This window comes from Polistes dominula, unplaced genomic scaffold (assembly GCF_049000335.1).
Source record: "Polistes dominula isolate Pdom_NZ unplaced genomic scaffold, Pdom_raw_medaka contig_73, whole genome shotgun sequence".
In the NCBI taxonomy this organism is placed as follows: Eukaryota; Metazoa; Arthropoda; class Insecta; order Hymenoptera; family Vespidae; genus Polistes; species Polistes dominula.
Genome location: NW_028300951.1, coordinates 6103242 through 6126993, shown reverse-complemented (window position 1 = coordinate 6126993; position 23752 = coordinate 6103242). Strand labels below are relative to the sequence as shown.

Sequence of the window (23752 nt, the reverse complement as noted above, 5' to 3'; positions counted from 1 at the left end):
TATCTATCTATCACTCCCTTTTTCTTTTTTTATACTTGGTACAAGTTTTCAGTTCTCTACTTATTCTCTACAATGATATATTACCATACACCCTGCTAATATATATATATATATATATATATATATATATATATATATATATATATATATATATATATATATTATTCACGAATAATGAATGCAAAGCAAAAGATACCAAAGAAACAAATAAATAAAAATTAAAAATAAGAAAAAAAGTAATAATTGACATATATATAATGTCTTGAAATCTTACGTTATAAAATCTGTATTAATGATCGTGTATTTTAAAAATCATCTCACCTCCTACCTTCATCTTTGTCGTCGGTCTTTGTCGTCATCTACGCCGAGTTACCTGTTCCCCTCTCTCCACAAACTAACTCCCGTTGGGGGGATATCGCACACGCCTCGAGAGAGGACCTGGACAACGACTACGGGCAAAGCAGCGCCGGACGGTGGTGAGCAGCAACGTGCTCTCTCTCTCTCTCTCTCTCTCTTTTCTTTTCTCTTCTCTCTCTCTTTCTCTTTCTCTCTCTCTCTCAAGACACTCACTTACTCACTCACTTACTCACTCACTCACTTACTTACTCTCTCTCTCCTTCCTCTCCCGCGGTCTTCCTCTCGCGATTCCTCTCGCGGACTGAACAGTCAGGACTCGACTGTCCTGTCGTCGACACTACGACGACACTACAAAGAAGACCATCGCACGTGTTAAGTGCAACCACTTAATCCCGACCTACCCCTTTTATATATATATATATATCTCTTCATATCAAATACATATTACTTGATACCGTTACAACGTTACAAAGTATATTACTACACAACTGCTACTACTAGTACTACTACTACTACTCTCTCTATTGTTATTATTAATAATATTGAATTAATATTATTGTTTGGATTTTGTATCGATCGTCTGATTTCACGAAGAGAAGAGAAGAATTACAACGCAAGAGGATTCTAGTCAAGACAAAAAAAATTGATATGATTTGAAATATCAGTGTGACGGAAGAAAAAATCTAAATATGAATAGATCGCGTGTGTGATCTTATACGAGAAGATAAAATATCATCTTCTCTTTTTTAGTTTGACATTAAAGTCCACGTGGGGCCTAACCAGCCCGGTATTATTATAATTATTATTATTATTAATAATACTTGTCATTATTATTCTTTATTTCATTATTTCTCAATAAGAAGAAGGTGGTTCCATTCTTTGAGATATATCATCACTTTTATGAAATCCAAGGATCAACGCAGGATGTTTTATCGGACGTTCTACTACCTTTAGGAAATTTCTTGATATTATTTCGAAGAAAAGAAAAACAAAAAAATACAAGAAGTAGAAGATAATCTTTTATATAAGAGAAGGAAAAAGAGTGAACGAGTGTGCTGGATAGTGTGCTGTTGTTTTGCTATATAAGAGTGATCATCTATCTTCCCTCTCTGTTTTGTCTATCTGTTTCTTTCTTTCTTTCTTTCTTTATTTTTCCTACATATTACATCTATTTATCCTTCTTGCTCTTCTTAACTTTTTCTTTTTCCTTTTTTTTTTTTTTTTTATTATCTTTAAACATCTTTTGATGACTCTCTTTCCTCGATAAAACTGACTTGGTGATAAACTACGAGGAATCCCACGTGGATTCCCCACCACTTTTACTGGATTCTCTCGTGCGTGTTTGAGATTAAGGAACAACTTTAAAATAAACTAACAAGAAGGAAGAAACAAGAAGAAGAAGTATCGTGAAGAAGAATTTTTTAAGGAGATGCGAAGGACTACCCTCGGCTTCAAGGTCGTGGAATGACGGATAAGGTAAATTTTTTGTAATTATTTTAAGACACATCTTTTCCTTTTTATTTGCTTTTCCTTCCTTTCTTCTCTTTTTTCATTTTGGTTTTTTCTGTCGATCGATTAAATGAGAGAGAAAGAAAATTCTCAACCGGTATATGAAAAAATTTGATTCGAATCCTTTCTTGAGAGAAAGAGAATCGATTAAAAAATGGAATAAAAAAAAAAGAAAAAAAAAACAAACAAAAATTCTAAAAGTTTCGTGTAAATCCAAACGTTGCAAATAATCTAAATTTTTATTTTCTTTTTCTTCCGTATTAGTCAACACATACGACGTTATTATACTATTTCATCCGTCGGACGTAAAACCAGACAGACAGACACGCCGACGAAATCTTGAGTCGTACTCCTGCCGATCTCTCCTAAGGAGTTTATAAATACTTTCGCGTCTATTTCTGTTATTATATTTATTTTTACGTAGATTTTTACAAATTTCAATATATGTTTTTTTCTCTCTTTTCTTTTTTAATTAACTATTAGTATCGTTTGATTTCTTTCTAAAGGATCGATACTGTTTTATCCGATGATTAATAATTTTTGACGGAAACATTATCGATCATTTAAAAAAAAAAATCGTTGTTCGATTAGTTTAAAATATTCTTTAATTATTTCTAGATAATATAGTTAATTATCCTTTCGTGTAAATTTCGAAATTCAAAAATTGTTCGGGAAAAAAAGGGGTTTTATTTAAACAATTTTCTTATATTCCAATTGATTTACTTAGATCTTATATTTCTTCTATCCAATTTTGTTATATATTTCAAAAACAAAATTGTTTATTCACTAAAATACTCAGGGGTGGAAGGAGGGGAAAATTTTAATAAGAATTCTTATAACGATTACCAATTCTTATGAATTTCCAAATATTCTAATATTTTTCTATCGATTGTTTTGAAAATAATTCATATATATTTGTAATTGATTTCAAATTTACAAAATTCCTTTCTAAAATATTTTGCAAATCCCTTTTAGAAAATCACTCGCAATTTCTATTTATCTTTCTTTTCTCTCTCTCTCTCTCTTTCCGTTTATTCTGTTTCTCTTTCTAATTCATTCTCAACCAGTTCTCAAGCTGCGCTTGCGATTCCCTGTCAAGCTTATACACCCACGTTCTTCCTTATATCACCGAACGTTTCGTTCCGCAAAAGCTATGTCGTTTCTCTATTTCTCTCTCTCTCTCTCTCTCTCTCTCTATCTTTTTCTTTCTCTTAGACGTCTTCCTCGTTCATAAATTTACGTTACCTATCCTGTCCGTCGCGATCTTAGAAGCAAGCAACGAGAGAGACACTCGTGCAAGTACTCACATGGGCCGTGCCCATGTCCAAGGACAACGAGGTTTAACTCGAAACGGTGTCGATAACTTTCAAAGGAACAAACGATATCGTTTTACTTCTTGCGTTTCACTGTAGATTACTTTTTTTTTCTTTTGTATTTTTCTTTTTTTTTTTTTTTTTTTTTGAAATCAGAAAAATATTTGGAAAAGGAAACGCGGTAGCTATTTATTTTTACCCCCTTAGAAACACCTACACATCTACACAAGTATTATACTCTTTCTCACTTTCTTTCTTTTATTTCTATCTCCTTCTTTCTCGTGCATTATATTGGTTTCGATTACCAATCGATAGAGGATTTGTTTTACGTGCTGACTGAACGATCATCTATCTATCTTTTGTATATGTTTTATTCATCAGATTCTAATCGGTTGCTTTTAGGATGAACGATGAGATATTTTACTAACATTTATTTACTATCTTTTCATGATTTTAAATCATAGATAAGATTATATCATTATTTATCTTACCTAATGTTTAATGACAGATAGAAAAATATTAGAGCTTAGGATTAAATTTACAACAAGTACGTCGTAAAACTAGTTAAAATGTGATTTTAAATAAATTAACTTAATGTTAGATATTTTTGAATTAAATAATTACAAAAATTCACACACACACATACACATTTCTATCGTAGGATTACTAATGGAAATTATAGTTCATCTATAGATTTAAATTCGATGACCGGATTGATAGTTATTTAACATAAGTTCAAAATTTAAATATAAAAAGTGTAAGATCAACTCGAAATTATTGAGTGATATCCTATAATTAATTTTTTTCTTTTCTTTTTTACTTTGTTTTTTTTTTTTTCAAAATAAAAACACTGACAAACCAAACGAGGAGATTACAGGGTTGACTTAATTTAATATCATTAACAAACACATTTATTTCTATTCTAATTCATTCTAACGTTCGATTTATTGTCAACTTTTGTCGAAGGGATGAAGTGGGGGGGGGGATAAATACAAAACAGATAACCAATAAGAAAAACAAATAGTTCCTTCCTTCAGTTTTTCCTTACTTTTCTTATTGCTTAAGATTCTAAACAAAACAACGTGCGTTGGTGGGTGTGCAGTACGATATTTGAATACTTCACGGCTATTACGAGAATAGAGAAAGAGAGAGAGAGAGAGAGAGAGAGAGAGCACGACAATCATGGGAGATTCTCATAGGATTCGAAAACAATATGTCTTCAGTTAGCAAAATTCTCCAACGTTGAGGCGGTAATGAAACGATCATTCGATGACGTTAATGATATTATATCGAATAAACATAGAATTTCGTTTTCTTCCTATTATTTATCTTTTCGTTACCTTTTAACCATCTTCATCATTTTCTTTTTATTTCAACCTATTCTTTCTTCCACGCTATTTCTATTTTTGTTTTTTAATTCTCTTAAATATTTTTCATATCGTTATATCTCTCTTTCTCTATCTCTTCCTTTCTTTTCTTTCCTCTATTTTTTATTCCTAGTTTTCTTTTAACATTTCTTCACTAACTATCTTATTTTTCTTTAAATAAAAGATAAAAATATTACTAATAATAGTAATTGAATTTTTACTTAATATATGATTTATTGGAGACGTATAATATTTAATCGGGGAAAATGATGAGATCATTTGAAAGCCTAATTTAACAAACGTTTACGATTGTAAATGTAAATTAGTTGGTACTAGAAAAAGACACCAAACCTCTTTTCATTCTTCAATACACGATCAAGCGTGGGTCTCTCTCTCTCTCTCTCTCTCTCTTTTTCTCTCTCTCTCTCTTGCATTTATATACGATACTGCACATATGTAACATATATAAATATATATTTTAAGTACATACACATAGACGTAAAACGACGAATCTATTTATACGTTTAGACCTGACACAATGGGGACTGTCTTACTGCCTTTAAATTAAATTCGAACATCATCTACTGTCATCCTATTGTTAAAATCTCTCTCTCTCTCTCTCTCTCTCTCTCTCTCTCTCTCTCTCTTTCTTTCTATTTTTTTATTCTTCTTATTTCACTCTCTCTAATTTTTTTATTTTTCTTTATTTCTGTCTATTACTTTCATATGTCTTTTTCATTAATCATTTATCTTTTCAATAGAATTAAAATTCATAATCGGTATTGAATATTAGAAAATTATGATTTTAGTTTATTGATATAATAATATGATATATATATTAACATATGATTCACATATTGGAGAAATTGTTTAAATAATATAATAAGTTCAATCATAATGATAGATAGGTCATTTTATTATTTTCTTTTATTTTCTATTAATTGGTAACCTCGTTAATGAAAAATTGTTTATTTTTATTATACAATATCAAGTATCATTGAAACATTGAAGAAACGCGTTAGAAATAAAAAAGAAAACCCTTAAAAAAATCATAATAATTTAAATTAAACACTATCGATGAACGATGACTATTATTACGTATTAAAAAAAAAATATATTAGTAGGATGAAAACACATTTTAAAGAATAAAAAAATAAGATCACAAAAATGAAAAGAATTCGATTGAAATAATTAAAAAACAGAAAAGAAAAAAAAATAGGAAAAGAAAAAAAAATCGAAAGGATTTGAAAAAGTGTTTGACCCGTCCATAAATAAAACAAAAAAAAAGGAAAGAAAGGGAAAAAAAAGATTCAAAGATCTAGTCGGACACGTGCGAGAATAGAAACTAGAAAAGAAATGGGATCAGGGATGACAACAATGGGTCCTTCCTCTCTCCTTCCCTCCCTCCCTCCTCCAGTTGCGTCGGATCGTCATCGGATGAAGTGAAAAAGATAGAAAAGATTGAGGAATAGAAATAGAAAAAGAAAAAGAAAAAGACAGAGAAAGAGAAAGAAAGAGAGAGAGAGAGAGAGAGAGAGAGAGAAAGGATAAGAGCAAAAGCAGAAGCGGTTGACTAACAAACGATGATTTCGTCGTACTCACTGCGTGAATATTTCATGAGAAAACGAGAGATACCGTACGAAAAGAGAGAGAGAGAGAGAGAATGATGGTAAGAAAAGCAGATGAGAAAGAGAGAAAGAGAAAGAGATGAAGAAAAAGAAGAAACATGAGGGAGATTTTATTTCGTTTGTTCCGAGAATGACCGAGATCATTTCTTCAGCGAATTCATGGATCCATTTTTTCGAATCGAATCAAAACGATCGATCGGTTGGTAGATCTGTCTGACTGTTTGTCTGTCTGTTGAGTCAACGAGAAAGTAAAACAAAGGTTTGAAAAAAAATGAAAAATCATCAAGGCCTATTTAACCCTTTGAACTCTTATGTCGAGTATGACTTGACATCAATTTTTACCACGTGAATCCCACTCGATGTATTTTTTTTTTTTACTCTTATCAAATCGATTAAAAAAATTGTTTTATTCTTTAATTAGAGTAAATTTCAAAGAAAATATTCAAAAGCATTGGTAGTTGTTGATAAAACAATTGAAATAATATAAATATTTTTAATGATAAAGGGAGCTACGAAACATTAAACGTACTCGTTTAAATTGAAGACAAAAATTTTATGAAAAATTTACAATTATCTTATATTAAATTTTTTAAAATTATATGTATATATAATGTTATATATTATATTTTATTATAATTATAATTATATAATTTATATCTATTCTTTAAAAAATAACTGACACAAAAGACGAATAACGCAAAGATAGTAAAAATCAAAATCACATTCTCTCACAATGTAATACAGCAAACACGAGATAACATTTTTTAAATAAACATTAAATAATCAATATTATTAATTAACTATTAATTATTATTACTTAACATTAAATAAATCTAAAACTTATATATACCATACTACCAAACTCGAACGACCAATATCACAGAAATAGTATAGCAATAATTTGATATTTTTTTATGAAGAAAGTAAAAACATTTCAGGAAATGAAAGTTTCACGTTTACTTTCGACACTATAATAGTAAATAGTATAAACCAATTGTACGAATTGTTACGATCCTTTTCGGAATCCTCAGTTATTGTATATCGTTATTTATTTAAAAAAAAAAAAAGGAGGATTTCGATTATTAGCGGATTCGTTGATATTACGATTGAACCAATTATTACCCAATTAACTCGTAACTGTTAGTTAATGTTACCGACATCAACAACAAGAACAACAACAACAGTTTACCAACACAACGAGTAAAGACAACAGAACAATTTCATACGATTTGATTTCGAGTAGGGAGGAAAAAGAATAAAGATTAGATGATAGATCGTTGGAAAGAGATCGTTGGGTGAGGTTAGGAAGGGGAAGGGATAGGGTAAAAGAAGGAGTTAGAGAAGACAAAAAGTGACGACAAGTTTTAACGGTTTAATTAGAAGGCCGCTTTCTAAAATATCCGATCGAATTCACTCGTCTATTTTACGGACATCGATCTGAAACTATGTGATGGCATCGCCAATCCTTCTTGTTTCTTTTCTTTTTCTTTTTTTGTTTTCTTTTTCTTTCATTCGTCCTATCCTTCTTTCTCTTTCTCCCTCTTTCTATCTTTTTCTTTCTCTTTTTCTAAGTCTACTCTATTTATCTCGTTCGCAGATTTCACTCCTTTTAAGCTTCTTATCCTATGGCGATAGATCTGTAAGAGAAATACGCTTGAAACTCTCGCACGCCTACGCATTAATATTAAACATGTCTACTGTATACACGTACACACACACACAAACTCATACGTATACACATCAACTTCCGTGCTTCGAATTACCTTCGTATCAAAACGAAGAAAAATAAAGAAAACTACGAAGAAATAGAAAAATTTAATAGAATAGTAAAATATCTTTCACATATAATCATCATTATCATCATCATCATCATCATCATCACCATCACCATCATCATCATCATCATTATCATCATTATCGTCAACATAATCATCGATCAATCAATACGTCCATTTCTACAACACTTTCCTTCCCCTTTTCTATCAAAGAAGAAAATCACTTCACACTGTCATTACGATTATTATTATTATGATTATATTCATGATAGTGGTGATGATGATGATGATGATAATGATGATAGTCGAAGATTGTATTACCTTAACGAGAATTTCAACTCTCGATTTTCTTTTAAATTCTTTTAAAAATACTACGAAAATTCCATTTCCCAGTTTATTTAAACCGCATCGCGTTATACTTTCCTTCCTTCTATTTATCCTATATCAGATCGAATAGAATTGCCAGAAGCTATTTTAATATTTTCAAACCGGGACAAGGTAGATTTCGCAAACTCGGATATCCGGCGACCACTTTGCTTCTGCCATTTTCAGCGGAACTAATAGTCTGAGAAAATGATCTTATACATTGGATGAGCTTCTAATATCGAGGACGACTTTTATGTTAGTGTCGTTTTTTTTTTTTAATGTCGAAACTAACCAATCAACGAATCTGAAGTTTCATTTATAATAATCGATAGCTTTAAAATTACTGTCACCGGATGTTATGTTTTTATTTTGGTATCTTTCTATTGATTTAAATCCTTTCGTTAATAATGCCGACTATAGTCGGCATTAATCTGTGTATACAAATAAATAAAAATAATCAGCAAGTTAATTCTACTTTTTAGTTGTAATAAGTATCTCTTGATATTATTGGATCCCAAAATAAATTTAAACAAAATGTGAATGTGAATACTTAATACTTTTGATGTACAATGTGTACACTTTTTTTCGACACGGTATTCCGTTCAGTGAAATTACTAACGTAACAAAAGGGTTAAGAGAAAAAAAGGTATCTTTGTAATAATTTAAATGCAAGGATATAAAACATTTATCTGAATAAATACAGAATAACTTATTTCCTTCAAAGAGAATCGATTATTTATTAACCCTTTAACTTTGAAACGCATCGACCGTATCATACGATAAGAATTCCAAATACGATGTACACCGAGAACGGTGAAATTTTGGGTATAGGAATGTATTTTTGTGATAACAAAATATATCAATATGCAAAAAAACCGAATTTCACTACATTCAAAGAATATTATTTATATCTTTGTATTTCCCAAATCGAATTTTTACTATAAATAATTAAAATTTAATAGGAACTTTTCCAATATCACGAATACAACATTTCTAAGCGTTTATAAGCGCCCATAATTAAACTAGGAATTAATTGGTAATATTTGATACATCTTGGAATATTTGAATAATTATCATTAGAAGAAAGAATTTCTTTTCTCTTTGTTGTGTTATAGTTTTATTAAATTTCGTTAAATAAGAAGAGGAGAGGGGAATTAGAGAGATAAAGAGAGAGAGAGAGAGATAGATAAATACTGACACGTGGAAGGAGTGGCACGATCGATTAAATTTCTCAATAACGTTGAGCACGCGTATTATTAATCGCAGCAATTACAATCCTCCGTTTGAGTTAACATTGGTGCGGTGGTATGGTGGGGATCAGTGTAACATTTATGGTAGTCTAAGGAATGCGAGTAAATTTTTTTTTCTTTATTTTTTCTATTACTTCTTCTTCTTCTTCTTCTTTCAATATATAATCTTTCCGCAACTTCGTACAAGAGTTTTTTTTTTTATTTATGTACGATCGATATGATGGTCGTTTTAATAAAAAAAAAAAGGAAAAAAAGAAAGAAAATGAAAAAATGAAAGATGGAAGTAGAATAATTGGATAATTTCGAACGAAGCCTAATTATTTTCTGACGGACGTTTAACCAGCTCGTTTACTACAAATGAAGGAGAACGGTATATACGTTTATTATTATTATTATTATTATTATTATTATTATTATTATTATTATTATTATTATTATTATTATTATTATTTGTAGAAAGATGTAATAAGTTGGATAATAGAAAGAGATAGATGGATAAAAGGTTTTTGGAATATTGGCTACCTGTTGTACCTGTTTACGAATTAAGAAAAATAAGAAAAAAATAATTAGGTACAGTGTATGTAAAAGTAAATGCAGAATGACACGATTGTTCCTTGAGAACATTTTTAGATTAACATCCATACAAGGCATTGTTTTCTAAGCTTATTAACAACGTATCTTCCAACTGTGACATCTAAGAAAGTTTAACGAACTGAAAAATTGCATTAATATTATTTCCTTAGGTTTGTTTTTTCTTTTTTTAAATTCAGATAAAATTTTAAGAAATTCGTTCTATCATCATCCATAACGTTTACGACAATTTATAAAAATTTTACATATATATTTTTAAATTATTTTTAAATATTAATATTACATTAAATATTATGTTACATATATGTTTTATATATTTAAATTTATTTATTATGCAATAGTTTGTAGGGAAAAATATTCTCGAGTTTCGTGATAAAAAGAAAAAAAACGATTGGTTGTATTTTTCTTTCTTTTTTTTCATTTTTTTTTTTGCCGATAAAATACACATCGACAAAATTTTTGTTTGCAAAACATTCGAGGTATAAAGTGAAGGGAAAGGGTGGATAGTAGTAGTAGTAGTAGTAGTTGTAGTAGTAGTAGTATTAGTAGTAGTAGTATTTGTAAATGTTGATTAGGGACAGTTAGTATTATTCGTTGGAGGATCAATGGTTAGATTCGATGATCCTAACAGCCACACATCCGCCGTGTATAATCTCTTTGAAAGAGATCATTCATTACCCACATTACGTCTTGCAACACAATACTATTACTTCTACCGATTCATTTCTCTTGCTCCATCCTTAGAGATAGCTGAGGATCAGCATCAGCCTTGAATCATTCCGCAGTATCTACATCGAATTTCGATTAACCTCGATCTTTCTCTTTTTTTTATTCTTGTTTTCTTTCTTTTTTTATTTTCTCTCTCTTTCTTTCTATTCTTTCCATTGTTACCAGGTATTAGAAAAATTCATCTAAAAATATTCATTGAAATATTATTCAATCATTTTCAAAGCCACGGTCAAATGCATACGTTAAGGTTTAATTAAATAATTATTTTTCTTCTTTTTTATTTAATTTGTAATAAAAAATAAAAAAAAAAAAGTAGAAATATATTTGTGTCATTAAAGAAAATTAAACGTTCGACCTCGAAGATGTTTTTCTAATATTCATTTAATAGCGTAATAATATTAATATCGGAATAAATTATAATTGATGAGTCGAAGATTTTCCTTAGGTTTGTTTTTTATCTTTAGTTTTATGGTAAATAGTTTATTTCATATATAGTATATTCTCGCAAAACAAATCGAAGATGGTTGATATAAAAAAAAGTCTATATATATATATAAAAAATTGTCACATGATATTTCTCAAATAATTATTTCTAATAATCGCGAAAGAAAATTGAAGAAGAAAAAGAAAAAAGAAAACAAGAAGAAACTCAGACCTTGTTCGAATAAACATACTCATCCTTTTAGATCAATTTTTTCTAATGTAAATGAATTCGATCAATTATTTATCGCTTTATTATCTGACCATAAAATATATATTATATTAGAAAAAAAATATATAATAACTAAGGCGAGAGGAACGAGAAAATGTCTGTTTGCACGTTATTTTTATGAAAATTAACAAACAAAAAATTCATATCTTTAATTCAACAAAACAAAAAATGAAAACAACAACAAGAAATAAAAGAGAAAATAATCCACACGAGTTAAGATACCATAATTCAATCAGTAGGAGAGTGGATAATAAATTAATAAGTATTAACAATTATAGATAAAAATAAATTAAATATCCAATCGAGCAAAAAACTTTACGAGGAAAAGCAATACTATAATATCGAGCAAAATTTTGAAGAAAAAAAAAACAAAGAAAAAAATAAAAGATAAAGGGTAAGTATAATACGTGGGCGGAAGTTTCATCTGGGATGTTCGTTCGATACGACGATTAACTCTGACTGGTGAAGAATAAAACGCGTTTTGCAAGGCTTTTACGTTGCAGTGGAGGCCGAAATCATAAATAATAATCGTCGGATTATCGACGATGCATACTCCTCACATTTCTATATATACATATATGTATATAATATATAAATAGGTAATACATATGTACATAGTACGACATAATGTTGTCGGCAAATTAATTCTCACGATATATTGCAAGTCGCGAAATACGAAATCCATGAATAATGAAGGATACGTCTTGGTTCTGTCAAGTTGAATGAATGTATTATTTTTAAATTTACATTATATTCTCCTTTTACTAACTCACACTTTTGTGACCTTTAACCCGGAACTTTCATGTAACATCGAGGAAGATCGATATCACAATTTGCATTTTAATTACATTTCGTTCTTCTTTAATAACCATTATCCATTTTACAATTGTGCCATAAACTAAATTCTTGTTTATGTTCTCTTTTTTTAAATTTATTGTATGCACATTTGCAAATCATAATTATCAAGAAGTGGAGCACATAATAATTGTATATAAAAAAGAAATGTTTAATATATATATGTATAACAAAGATACACACATTTGTGAATAATTATTGCTAACGACTGGATCATCTAATAATACAAAATATAATAAAAATAAACAAATAAAAGGGTACACATTTAAAAAGTAATAATTATCAAAAATCGGATCGTTTTAATATAACGTATAAATAGAAACAAAACAAAATTTCGTTACAATTTGTACAAATAAAGAGTATAGCAAGCAATATTTAGCAAAAGGATATTTACAAATAATTGGGTCATCCTGGATAACAGTCATAAACAAAAATAAAAAATATGAAATGCATGCAAATGAAAAACAGGGTGGGTACGAAAGTATCGAAAATGAAAATTGTATAGTATCGAAAATAATATTATTTCAGAGCATATATATAGTGGGAAAGTGGGTGGGAAGATGAGGGGGGAACACGGAACGCAATATTTTCGTGTCCCGCAATGTATCAATTTAGCGACGTACGCGCACTTTATCTCCGACAAGGCGGTGCTTAAAACGGTGCCCGTCGTAATTAAATGCCGGCACTTCTCTGCTGTTCGCTTTATCGGTATTAACGATCGGATTTCGTACAGGTACTCACTCGTTCGCGCGCAGTGAGGAAGGACACGACACTGCCTTTTTACTCTCTCTCTCTCTCTCTCTCTTTTCACGAAAAAGAAAAAAGGGTTGCGTCACGCCCGACATAAAATAAAAAGAAAAAAAAATTAAGAAAAAAAAAACATAAAAAGTTAAAGAAGAAGAAAAAGAAGAAGAAAAGGAAACGATTTAAATCTTCCTCGTGTAAGACGCAATACGGCCAGGGCCACGTTTCAAAGAACGGATAAAACGAATCTTTAAAGATTCTTCATGTAAGACGAGTTTTTTTTCTTCTTCTTTCTTCTTTTCAATAAATATAACTTCTATGTGTTTTTTTCGGTACAATTAGTCAAATTCACGAAAGTAACATTATTCGAATAATTACGGATAGAGAATTTTTTTGGAAAAAAAGAAACATATACAAGGAAAGCCTTTCTCCGAGATATTCGAATAATTGCGAGTCAGTTTCGCGAACACTTTAGGAAATTTATTAATGGTTGACCATAAGGACGATGAGGAAGAAGAAGATCGTTATCGAAAGTCATCGAGATCGGGTTCGTCATAAATCTCGAGAGAATAATTCGTTTAAAAGAAAAAAAAAAGAAAAAAAAAAGAAAGGAAGGATGATGATAATAATAAGAAGGAAGAAAGGTACGAACGTACCGATTGAAATCCTCCCCGTGTGTGACAAGCAAAACAGGGACAGTAACAAGTGGCTTATGGTTACAAGCATTACTTGAACGATGTTTAACCATGATACAGGATCGGTTTGAATTATTTTTGATTGTTTTTTCAATCTTGTTTACATGTATCTTTAATAATTTTCAATTTAATCATTAAAATTGTCCATTAAAAATGCATAAACTTTCTTTCTTCCTTATCCGGTTATTATATTAATTTATTCACACACAAAAATATGTATTAAATTATATATAATTAACAAGAGGAATAAAAAAATTTTTTAATCGATCGCGAACGAATGAATGAATAAATTTTGGAAACTTGACGAAACCTTACTTATTTGGTAAAATAATTAAAGAATATTTTATGCATATCGAAAATGATCCATATAACCGAATTAATTATATACCAAATTAAAAAATCAATTTAAAAAAGTGAGAACAAAATCACTAAGAATATCTAGAAAAATTGTAAAGAATTTAATTAAAAAAAAAACTCGATACTATAACCACCAAAATTTAGTGCAATTAAGAAGTGTATGCATCATAGTTGAAAATATTTTTTCCTCTTTTTTTTTCTCGTTGGTTATCATTTTCCATACAATCGGAACAAAATTTCAACAACGTATTTGAATCAACTTTAATTAAGATAAAAAAAAAAAGACAAGAAAAGAAAGGGAATATTGTGAATGGGTTTGAATAATAAAAAAAAAAGAAAGGATGCATCTCTGATCGAATGCGGCCCTGGTAGCGTACTTGTACCAAACCGTAGGTGAATGCCGGGAGAGAAATCATACCAGCAAGGACGATGCAGAGGGAGAGGCCGTGAGAGAGAAAGAAAGAAAAATAACAAGAAAAACACATATATATATATATATATATATATATATATATATATATATATATATATATATATAACCACGCCCGACTCATCCCAACTTTCTAGAAACCGAAAACTGGATCGTGCCTGTCCTCATCGCGAACGATCTCGAGAAACGTCAGAATCGAGGCTGATTCACGTAACCAGACATCTTTAAAAAGACTCTCTTCCCTTTCTTTTTTTTCCTTTCCTTTTCTTTTCTTTTTTATTATCTCCCTCTGTCTCTCTTTCTCTTTTTTATTCTATTTCTTTCGATATTATTCACGACATCATTAAATGAGAACTTCTATGATTCGTTATATTGAGAGAAAGAAAGAAAGGTAATAGAAAAAAAGAAATAAAGAAATTTAGAAGAGATGAATTTCTACGGTGATCGTAAAACATGATGAGTTAGCTCAAAAAGTTAGTCACACAATTGCGTCGTTAGAAACTACTACTCGAATTCTATTTGAATTGATCTTACTTGTTAATTTTGTTCATTTCTTCTTATTCTTCTTCTTCTTTTCTTTGTTCATTTTTTTTTTTATTCTAATTGTTATTATAGGTATTTGTACATATGTGTAAGTGTGTGTGTGTGTGTGTATATATATATAAGTGTATATAAGTAAAGTGTAAATTCTCGCGCGAAACACATCCTGCCAGGCACTGTCACTTTCCACGACTAATTTCAGGATGAAGGAAATCACGAGAAATCCGACAGGACATCCGGGATAACGACGACGCATCGACGCATGTTAATGCACTACACACTTTCCATCCGATATTAGTAACATCCCACCGGTTCTCGCGATCTCTCCGCTCTCTTTAATCTCCATTCGATCATCTAAAAGTATAGTTACTCTAGCACGAATAATATAAGTAACACTGTTTTTGCTAATATGTATATGCGTATTTCTTGGAAAATATTTTCCATTCATTTCGATTTCTCATCAATTATTCTATCCTAGTAAATAAAATGAATTATAATATTATTATCTATGCATTAGTGTATGTTCGTATTTAATTAGATCAATGATCGAAAAAAAAATTCAATTCTAAAATTTATTCAATGATTGAAATTCGATTTTTATTTTGAAGATAAATCGTAAATCGTCATCGAATGTAATTCTCCTTGTTTTGTGTTTCTTCTTTTTTTCTTCCTTTATTATTACAACAATATGGAATCGTTGAAATTAAAATATCGTCTAACACTCTTTTTCTTTACTTCTCGTCATTGCTGTCTGACAAGATCGCGAGTGAATTTCTCTTTCTTCGGACTAGTTGTATGCCTGTAATGTTGTGCGTGTATGTATGTGTGTGTGAGAAAAAAAAATATAGAAAGAGAGAAAGAGAGAGAGAGAGGTTTTACTTCGTCTATAACTGGATCGAATCACGTGCAACGGTACCACGAGTTGTCGTCGTCGTCGTTGTTGTTGTTGTTACGTTTCTCGTATCAGTACTCTAGTACTTCGTTAGACTCAAACGAAGCCGCAAACGATAGTAAACAAGTTTCTAGATCTAAACTTCCTTGATGAGAAAGAGAAGATTCCATTATAAACAAAAAATGAGCTATTCGAAAGAGAAAAAAGAAAAAAGAAAAAAAGAAAAAGATATATTACTTTCACGGTGAGAAATAATTCGAAAAGACGTTCTTCTTTTTACGGAGACTTCAATGCTTTCGGTGACTTCAATGAGTGCATAGGCAATGCGATACGTATTCATTCAAAAATTATATATATATAATTATATATATATATATATATATATATATATATATATTTATATAAATAATAATTGTTTGCAATAACAGCTATTTGATTCGATAAATTTTCCAAAATGTGAAATAATTTAAAAAAATATCTTCATCCTATGGCGATACCATGGCGTGCAAAAATTTGACGGAAAAAAATATACGAGTTACGAGTATAAAATCGTAATAATAAATATATACGATAAGCCAATGGAACACGCTTCGATTGATTAACGATCATAAAAATAAAATACGTCATTGAATAAAGCACGTGCCATTTTATGAGACGGGGTGTCACACACAGATAGAAGAAATGTTTAATTTGTATTCAAAATCGTATCGATTTTCGTGAGGACTTTAAATACGCTTGAATACAAATTTTTCTTCTTAAAATATCGAGACTCTCACGAAAATCGTTATGATCGTATTGAACATTTATCATGGGTTGTTCCTCCGATGCAATGATTTATTAACGTTCTCCTTCTTTTTCGTCTCAATATTCTCGGAGAATTTATATGGCGTTGGTCGACGATTACACGTCGTTTCTTTTCGAAGAGATGACGGCCTTTCACTTCTTTCCTCATCGTTCACGATTCCAATATTCGTCTCTGTTCGTGTCTCCTTCCCATCTCGACTCTCTCTCTCTCTCTTTCTCCCTCTCTGTACAATTCTCTGTACCTTTAACAATGGTGTTTTGTCAGGGCATGGGAGAAAGAAAGTTTCAAGTATTCTTCCGATTGATTTATGTTATATTAAATAACGCATAAAACATATTCAATCAATTATAAGTCATTCGAAAATTTCTATTTATCAGGTTTCCTTTATTATTACTACAGATTTATTGTAACGTTTATGACGAACTCCCTCTGTTATATTTTTTATAATGACATTTTCAAATAGACAAACTAATTTGATTTGACGTTTTGTTGACAGGTCACCCCAAACAGTAAAACGAAGCAAGGCCGAGGGTGACAGGAAGCAGTGTGATGAGTGGATACCTCGGTAGCATCACCCTACCCCCGACGTTGCTGCACGACCCTAAGTATCCTCCAGCCATGCGAGAGAAGGACTCAAGTCCTCGAAAGATGCCGGGCCACATAAGCCCGAAGCAGGCGAGTATTTATCCATTGAGCGTGCGTGTACCAGACGTCGAAGAATTACCGTACGATCTCAGTCATGGACAAGGTCGTGGTTTGTCAAGTCCGACCTTAAACCAGCAACACCATCATCATCATCATCATCAACAACAACAGCAACCTCATATGAGTCCAGCTGCTAGACCACCGCAACCTCATCAACAGGATGACCTCGAATGTGAACCACTCGATTTACGCGTCGATCATAAAAAAGAAAGGCTCAGGGATGAGAATCAGAACGAGATCGAAGTACTCAATCAAAATAGTCTCGGTGGTGGTTGTAGTAGTATACCTTATCACACGGTCCTATTTCCTCAACATCACGCAGTACATCCTTTGGTACTCGAAGCTATGTACAGATCGCATCATCATAATTCAACTGTCACGGATCTACCGAAAATTCAAGTAAGAGCATTGCCAACGATGGTACCATTACCGCCCAATAGATTTTCCTCAACGACTTCTTCCACTTCCTCGTCTTCTTCATCACAACCTACCGCTAGAGTACCTAGTCCAATCGGTACTACTCAACAAAATCAACCTACCCAACAACAAACTCATCAATCTCAATCTCAACAACAACAACCACCACAACAGCAGCAACAACAACAGCAACAACAACAACAACCAGCGCAACAACAACAAACCGCTAGTTTACCACCCTACTCGATCACAGTTCAAGCTGGTCTAAAACCTAAAGACAGATACTCGTGTAAATTTTGTGGCAAAGTATTTCCCCGATCGGCTAATCTAACGAGACATCTTCGAACTCATACGGGTGAACAACCATACAAATGTAAATACTGCGAGAGGAGTTTCAGCATCTCGAGTAATCTTCAACGTCACGTTAGGAATATTCATAACAAAGAGAAACCATTTAAGTGTCCCCTTTGCGAGAGATGCTTCGGTCAACAGACAAATTTGGACAGACATTTGAAGAAACACGACGCAGATGGTCCTACGATACTCGACGAGGTCAGATCGAGGTATCACGGACAATTGCCTAGAGCCGACGATTCCTATTTTGAAGAGATACGCAGTTTTATGGGAAAGATAACGTCCCAAAGGCAAGGTATACCATATTTTCCGGGTCTTCTTAGTCACACGCAAGACGATTTCAGAAGCGACAAACAACAGTTGCAATTGGAGGAAAAAAGAGGTGACTCGTCTTACTTCAGTGATCGAGACAACTTAAGTTCGAGGTCGAGTAGCACTACGAGTAGACCTGAAAGTGTACAAGAAGAACAAAGGGACGTCAATTCGCCGCCATTGTCACCTGGAAATAATACTTGAATCCTCCTTACTTGTCTTCCTCCTCCCCCTTCACCTCCTCCTCCTCCTATTCCTAATTTTCCTTCTCGTTCTCGTGACTCCTCTAGAATATTTTTTATAAAGAAAATAATAAACTTACGTTCAGGATACATATATATAAACAAATAATATTAAACAAATTCGGATCTTAATCTAAGATTTTTTTTAGATATTATTTAAACGAGGAAGTTAGTTTTTTTTTAAATGATCAGTGCAATATATATGAAAACAAATGAGAGAGACAATTTAAAAAAGGAGCATGATTAATGTGAATCCAATCACGAGTGCCTTACTATTAGAAAATATAGATAAAAGCTTCATGTAAATTAGTATCTCGATTAGTTTGTAGAACTCGCAGGAAAATGAGAGAGAGAGAGGGAGAGAGAGAGAGAGAGAGAGATAGATAGATAGATAGATAGATAGATAGAGATAGAGAATCATACGGAAGTCGATAACGCATAAATCGATTTGTAAATCATTCTAAATCATTCTAAAATATCATTTTGAATAATTCTCTGAGAAAGAAAAAAAATTTATTTATATATTTTTATATAAATATTTCAAGTTTATAATTGCGAGGAAAAGTAAATCTAAGTAAGCGGAAGTCGATAACGCGTAATCGATTCGTTGATCATACTAAATCATTATAGATCATTATAGATCATTATAGAAAAAAAAATTAAGAAAACAGAATAAATTTAGATACGAATAAAATTTGATTTCTTATTAATAGATAAAACAAATAAGGGACATTATAAATCATTCTCTTTAGATCATTATCGATCGTTTCAGATTATCTTAGAAAAATGTTTATATATATATACAAATGAAATCGAAATTTAAGAAAGAAGTAATAAAACGGAAGTCGATAACGCGAAATCGATTAGGTAAAAGAGAGAGAGAGAGAGAAAGAGAGAGAGAAAGAAAATAAGAAGGGAAATACAAATTAGGAAGGAGAAAATTCTTCAAGTTAGCTTTCGAAATGAACGAGTAGAGTTTCCTCTTTCATCGCGGATGCTGTCGCAACGAGATTATGAACGCCACTATATAAAACCTGCTCGCTTCTCCACGATCGAGCGAGTTTTAAGGAATAAAACTTCTGGTACAGCAAGGTACAAACGATTCTCAAACCCCAATACAAACATCATTTAGTTTTATTATCTTTCGATTCTAGAAAGCCGTCTCTCCTTTCTATTTAAATCTAATCACGATCACGAAATAAAATCAAAATGATTAATAATTGATTCATTTTTATTTTATTTAATTTTCTGTATATATGTATGTATATAGAAAAAGACAAAAAAAATATTTCTGTGTAAACATCGATACTCGTACGACTCGACTAACATGATGAATTCCGCTTTTTTTTCTTGTTGTATATAAAAAAAAAAGACAAAAAAAGTAAAAGGTAAAAAAAAAATTGACGTTTTAAAAAGAAGAAACACGATATTATTAGTTCCTGAGAAAAAGAACTTGCGACGAGTTCTCCATTTTACGATCTAGAAAGTAAATTTTAAAATCGTTCGAAACGTTAATAATTTAGCGATACCAACCAGTCTTAGTACAAAAAAAGAAGTAAAATTAAGAAAAAGAAATGGGAGGGATAAAGGAAAAAAGGTAGAAACAAATAAGATAAAATAAACGGAAAAGAAAATGTTAATGAGTAATATTGTTTAGAAATCATGCTCGATTTATTTTACCGACTACTGGTTGATTTACTCTCGCTTTGTAATTATAACGTTTGTAATATTAAAAAGTTGGATTGACAAGATGACAAATATTTCCTAGTAATAATAATTATGAATATGATGATGATAATGATTAAAATGACGAGTATAATGATAATAATCAAGAATTAGAAATAGATGAACAAAAGTGAAAAAATAGGTATCGTGAAACTGAATAAAAGTAAAATAAATAAATAAATAAAGCGAAGAATAATTTTTGAAAAATAAAAATACGTGCATCTTATAACGTTAGATGATGTTAATCCGAGTATTAGAAATATCTTAGACGTCTTTATCGATGTTTCTTTCTTATAATGATTCATATCTACATTACTCATCTTTCACTATTTTTTTATCTCATTCTTCTTATTATTATTATTCTTTCCTCTTCTTCGTTTTCTTATTTTTCCTTTTGTTCATTTTCTTCTGTTCCCTTTTATGAAACATAGAGAAAGAGATTTGCGAAAGGCATAGATACTTTCTAGTTGAAATTAGAAGACGGGTGTCGATGGATACGTTTGTTAGAAGCCGTTAGACCTTTGCTAGATCTCTTAACTTCGATTAACCTCTAACGATCTAACGATGACTCGCAGTTGTTATAAGTTATAACATATATATATATAGATGGATGAATCGAACACGATTAAACGATTATTATCGATAATTTCATCTTTCATCTTTTATCTTACTTTTAAGAATTACAAAAAGTGTTAAATTTTAAAAAAAATATATCAAATAATATATATTTTTTTTAACTTTTTACATTACTTTAGTTTACACAATTGTAAGTATTTAAAACACGATTCTATTTTGAATATAAATCATTCAAAAGCTCAAAACTTTCATCTACAGTAATTAAAAAAAAAATTACTCTTGGACAAATTATTAATCACAATAATATAACACGTTGATTTATCGTTGAATGAACGATAAATAAATTTAACAAACAAACAAACAAAAAATAAACGAAAGGAAAAGTGCAATATAACAAACTAAATCGTATAAATAAAAAAAACCCACCGAGCATTTCATTGTTATCTTTTATTTTCTTCTTTTTGAGAGGGGTTGGAAGGAATAAAAAAGAAACAAGAAAAAAACATAAATAAATGAAAGAAAGGAAAGAAAGAAAAAAAAAGAGATTTATTTGAACCGAGGTCGAGACTCCAAGAGTTGTGTCGAGAGTGGAAATCGACAGAAATTGTGAGAGAAGAGAGAATAAGTCGAGTTGTGAGGATGATGATGGGGGCCAGTGGTGAGGCCCTGTTTTTCTCGACTCACGCATACGATCTCTTCAGTCGATGGCCTCGGACCTTTCTTGCGTTACACTTTTGCCACGCCCCGATCGGACGGGTAAGCTCATCGCGAAAGTGAAACGCAATAAAGGAGCCACGTCGAGCGAGAGTCGACATCATGCCAACCAGCCAGCACAGCCAGCAAGCAAGCTAGCCCCATGTTCTTCAAACTTAACAAGAAAGAAAAAGATAGAATGAAGAGAAAGATATCATCGATCGATCGATCGGTTAGGTTCGGTTCGGTTCGATTTTTAAAATATGAAAATAATTTTTCCTCCGATCTTTCTTTCGATCCAATTATTCAATAAAACTGAAGAAAGTTATATAGGTTAGATGGTGAACAAAAAAAATACACACACACATATATACACTAATATATTACGTTGCGACAATTAAGCGAGTATATCGTTCGATCGTTGTTCATTTGATTTTTTTTGTTAAATCAGTCAAATATCGAATAAAAATTAGGTATATGATCATTGTAGATCAATCTGGAGATCATAGAAACAAGATTTAGTCTTTTTTATATTAATTGTTAAAAAAACAACAAATTGATTTTTGTTTATATAGTCCTTAAAATTATTTTAAATCGAAGATAATTTTCATTTAAATAAAATCAAATATAAATATTTGAAAATCATTATCAATCATTATCAATCATTATAAATCATCATCGAAACATCATAAATCTTAATAGGATGTAAAGAAACTTTTCACGTTAAGACAATCTTCTCTCCTCTCTCCTATAATTAATTAACTATTATCTATATATATATATAAACAAATAAATAAATAAATAAATATATATATAAATATAAATAATTCACGAATTGTACCACGATTGTGATTTCACCGAGGTTACCGATTTATACGTACTATTTACTACGTGTATTTAGATAAAATGAAGAAGAAGAAAAAGAATATTAAATGGATATCACCACCACCAACAACAACCCCCGTCTGTTACCATTAGTTTGAAAATTAGATTTTAAGACTTACGAGAGTTTTCTCTTTTATCATTCTTATTTTTTAAATATATAGAAAATAAAAAAGAAAACTCCGTGTTTCTAAGTGTTCAACGATTACGCGATGTTAACGTGCCTTCTTTTTCTTTCGTGTATGTATAGATATATATATATGTTTTATATGTATACATGTTTTAAATAGTCCTCGAAAAACGATTAGCTTCGAGAAATGATTTATATATATATATATATACTATACATTAATTATATATTTTCAAATTATAACCATGACGAATAGTTCTCCATTTTGGTTCCACTTTTGTTTCAATTTTGTTATTAACACATTATTGACCTAATCAACAAATGATTTTTTTATCAAATTTTAATAATACTTTAATAATATGATTTGAATTAATAATTATAAATATATAACTTAAAATGCATATATGATATGAGATTAATATTTTCGAAATAACGAATGGTCAACAATATGTTAAATAAATCAAGTTTTATGAGAGACACGTTGTACATATGTTAATAAGAAAGAGAGTTTAATGCGTAATTAAAAGGTCCTATGTAAATACATAAATATCATGGATATTTTTTATTAACAAAAACTATTTGGTCTCTTTTTTTTAAATACATATATATATATATATATGTACGGGTACAAATAATAAAAAATAACAACTGGAGAAAGAAATGACGAATATCGGAGAAATCGTTCCACCGAATAATTTTTTGTTTCTTAAGATTTAAGATAATACTTTTTGTCGATATTTCGGATAAAAAAAAAAAGAAAGAAAGAAAAAATCAGATTAAAATTATAATATTATTTCTTCG

The 23752-nt window shown here is 30.5% G+C and overlaps 1 protein-coding gene across 1 annotated transcript; it reads left to right on the top strand.

Moving 5' to 3' along the window:
* Positions 1-262: 262 nt before the first annotated feature.
* On the top strand, positions 263-22254 carry LOC107068711 (uncharacterized). The gene is made up of 2 exons (XM_015325414.2): positions 263-1833; positions 17412-22254. Exon 2 carries the CDS (start codon positions 17465-17467, stop codon positions 18905-18907), a length of 1443 nt encoding a protein of 480 aa, XP_015180900.1. The 5' UTR covers positions 263-1833; positions 17412-17464; the 3' UTR covers positions 18908-22254.
* Positions 22255-23752: the final 1498 nt, after the last annotated feature.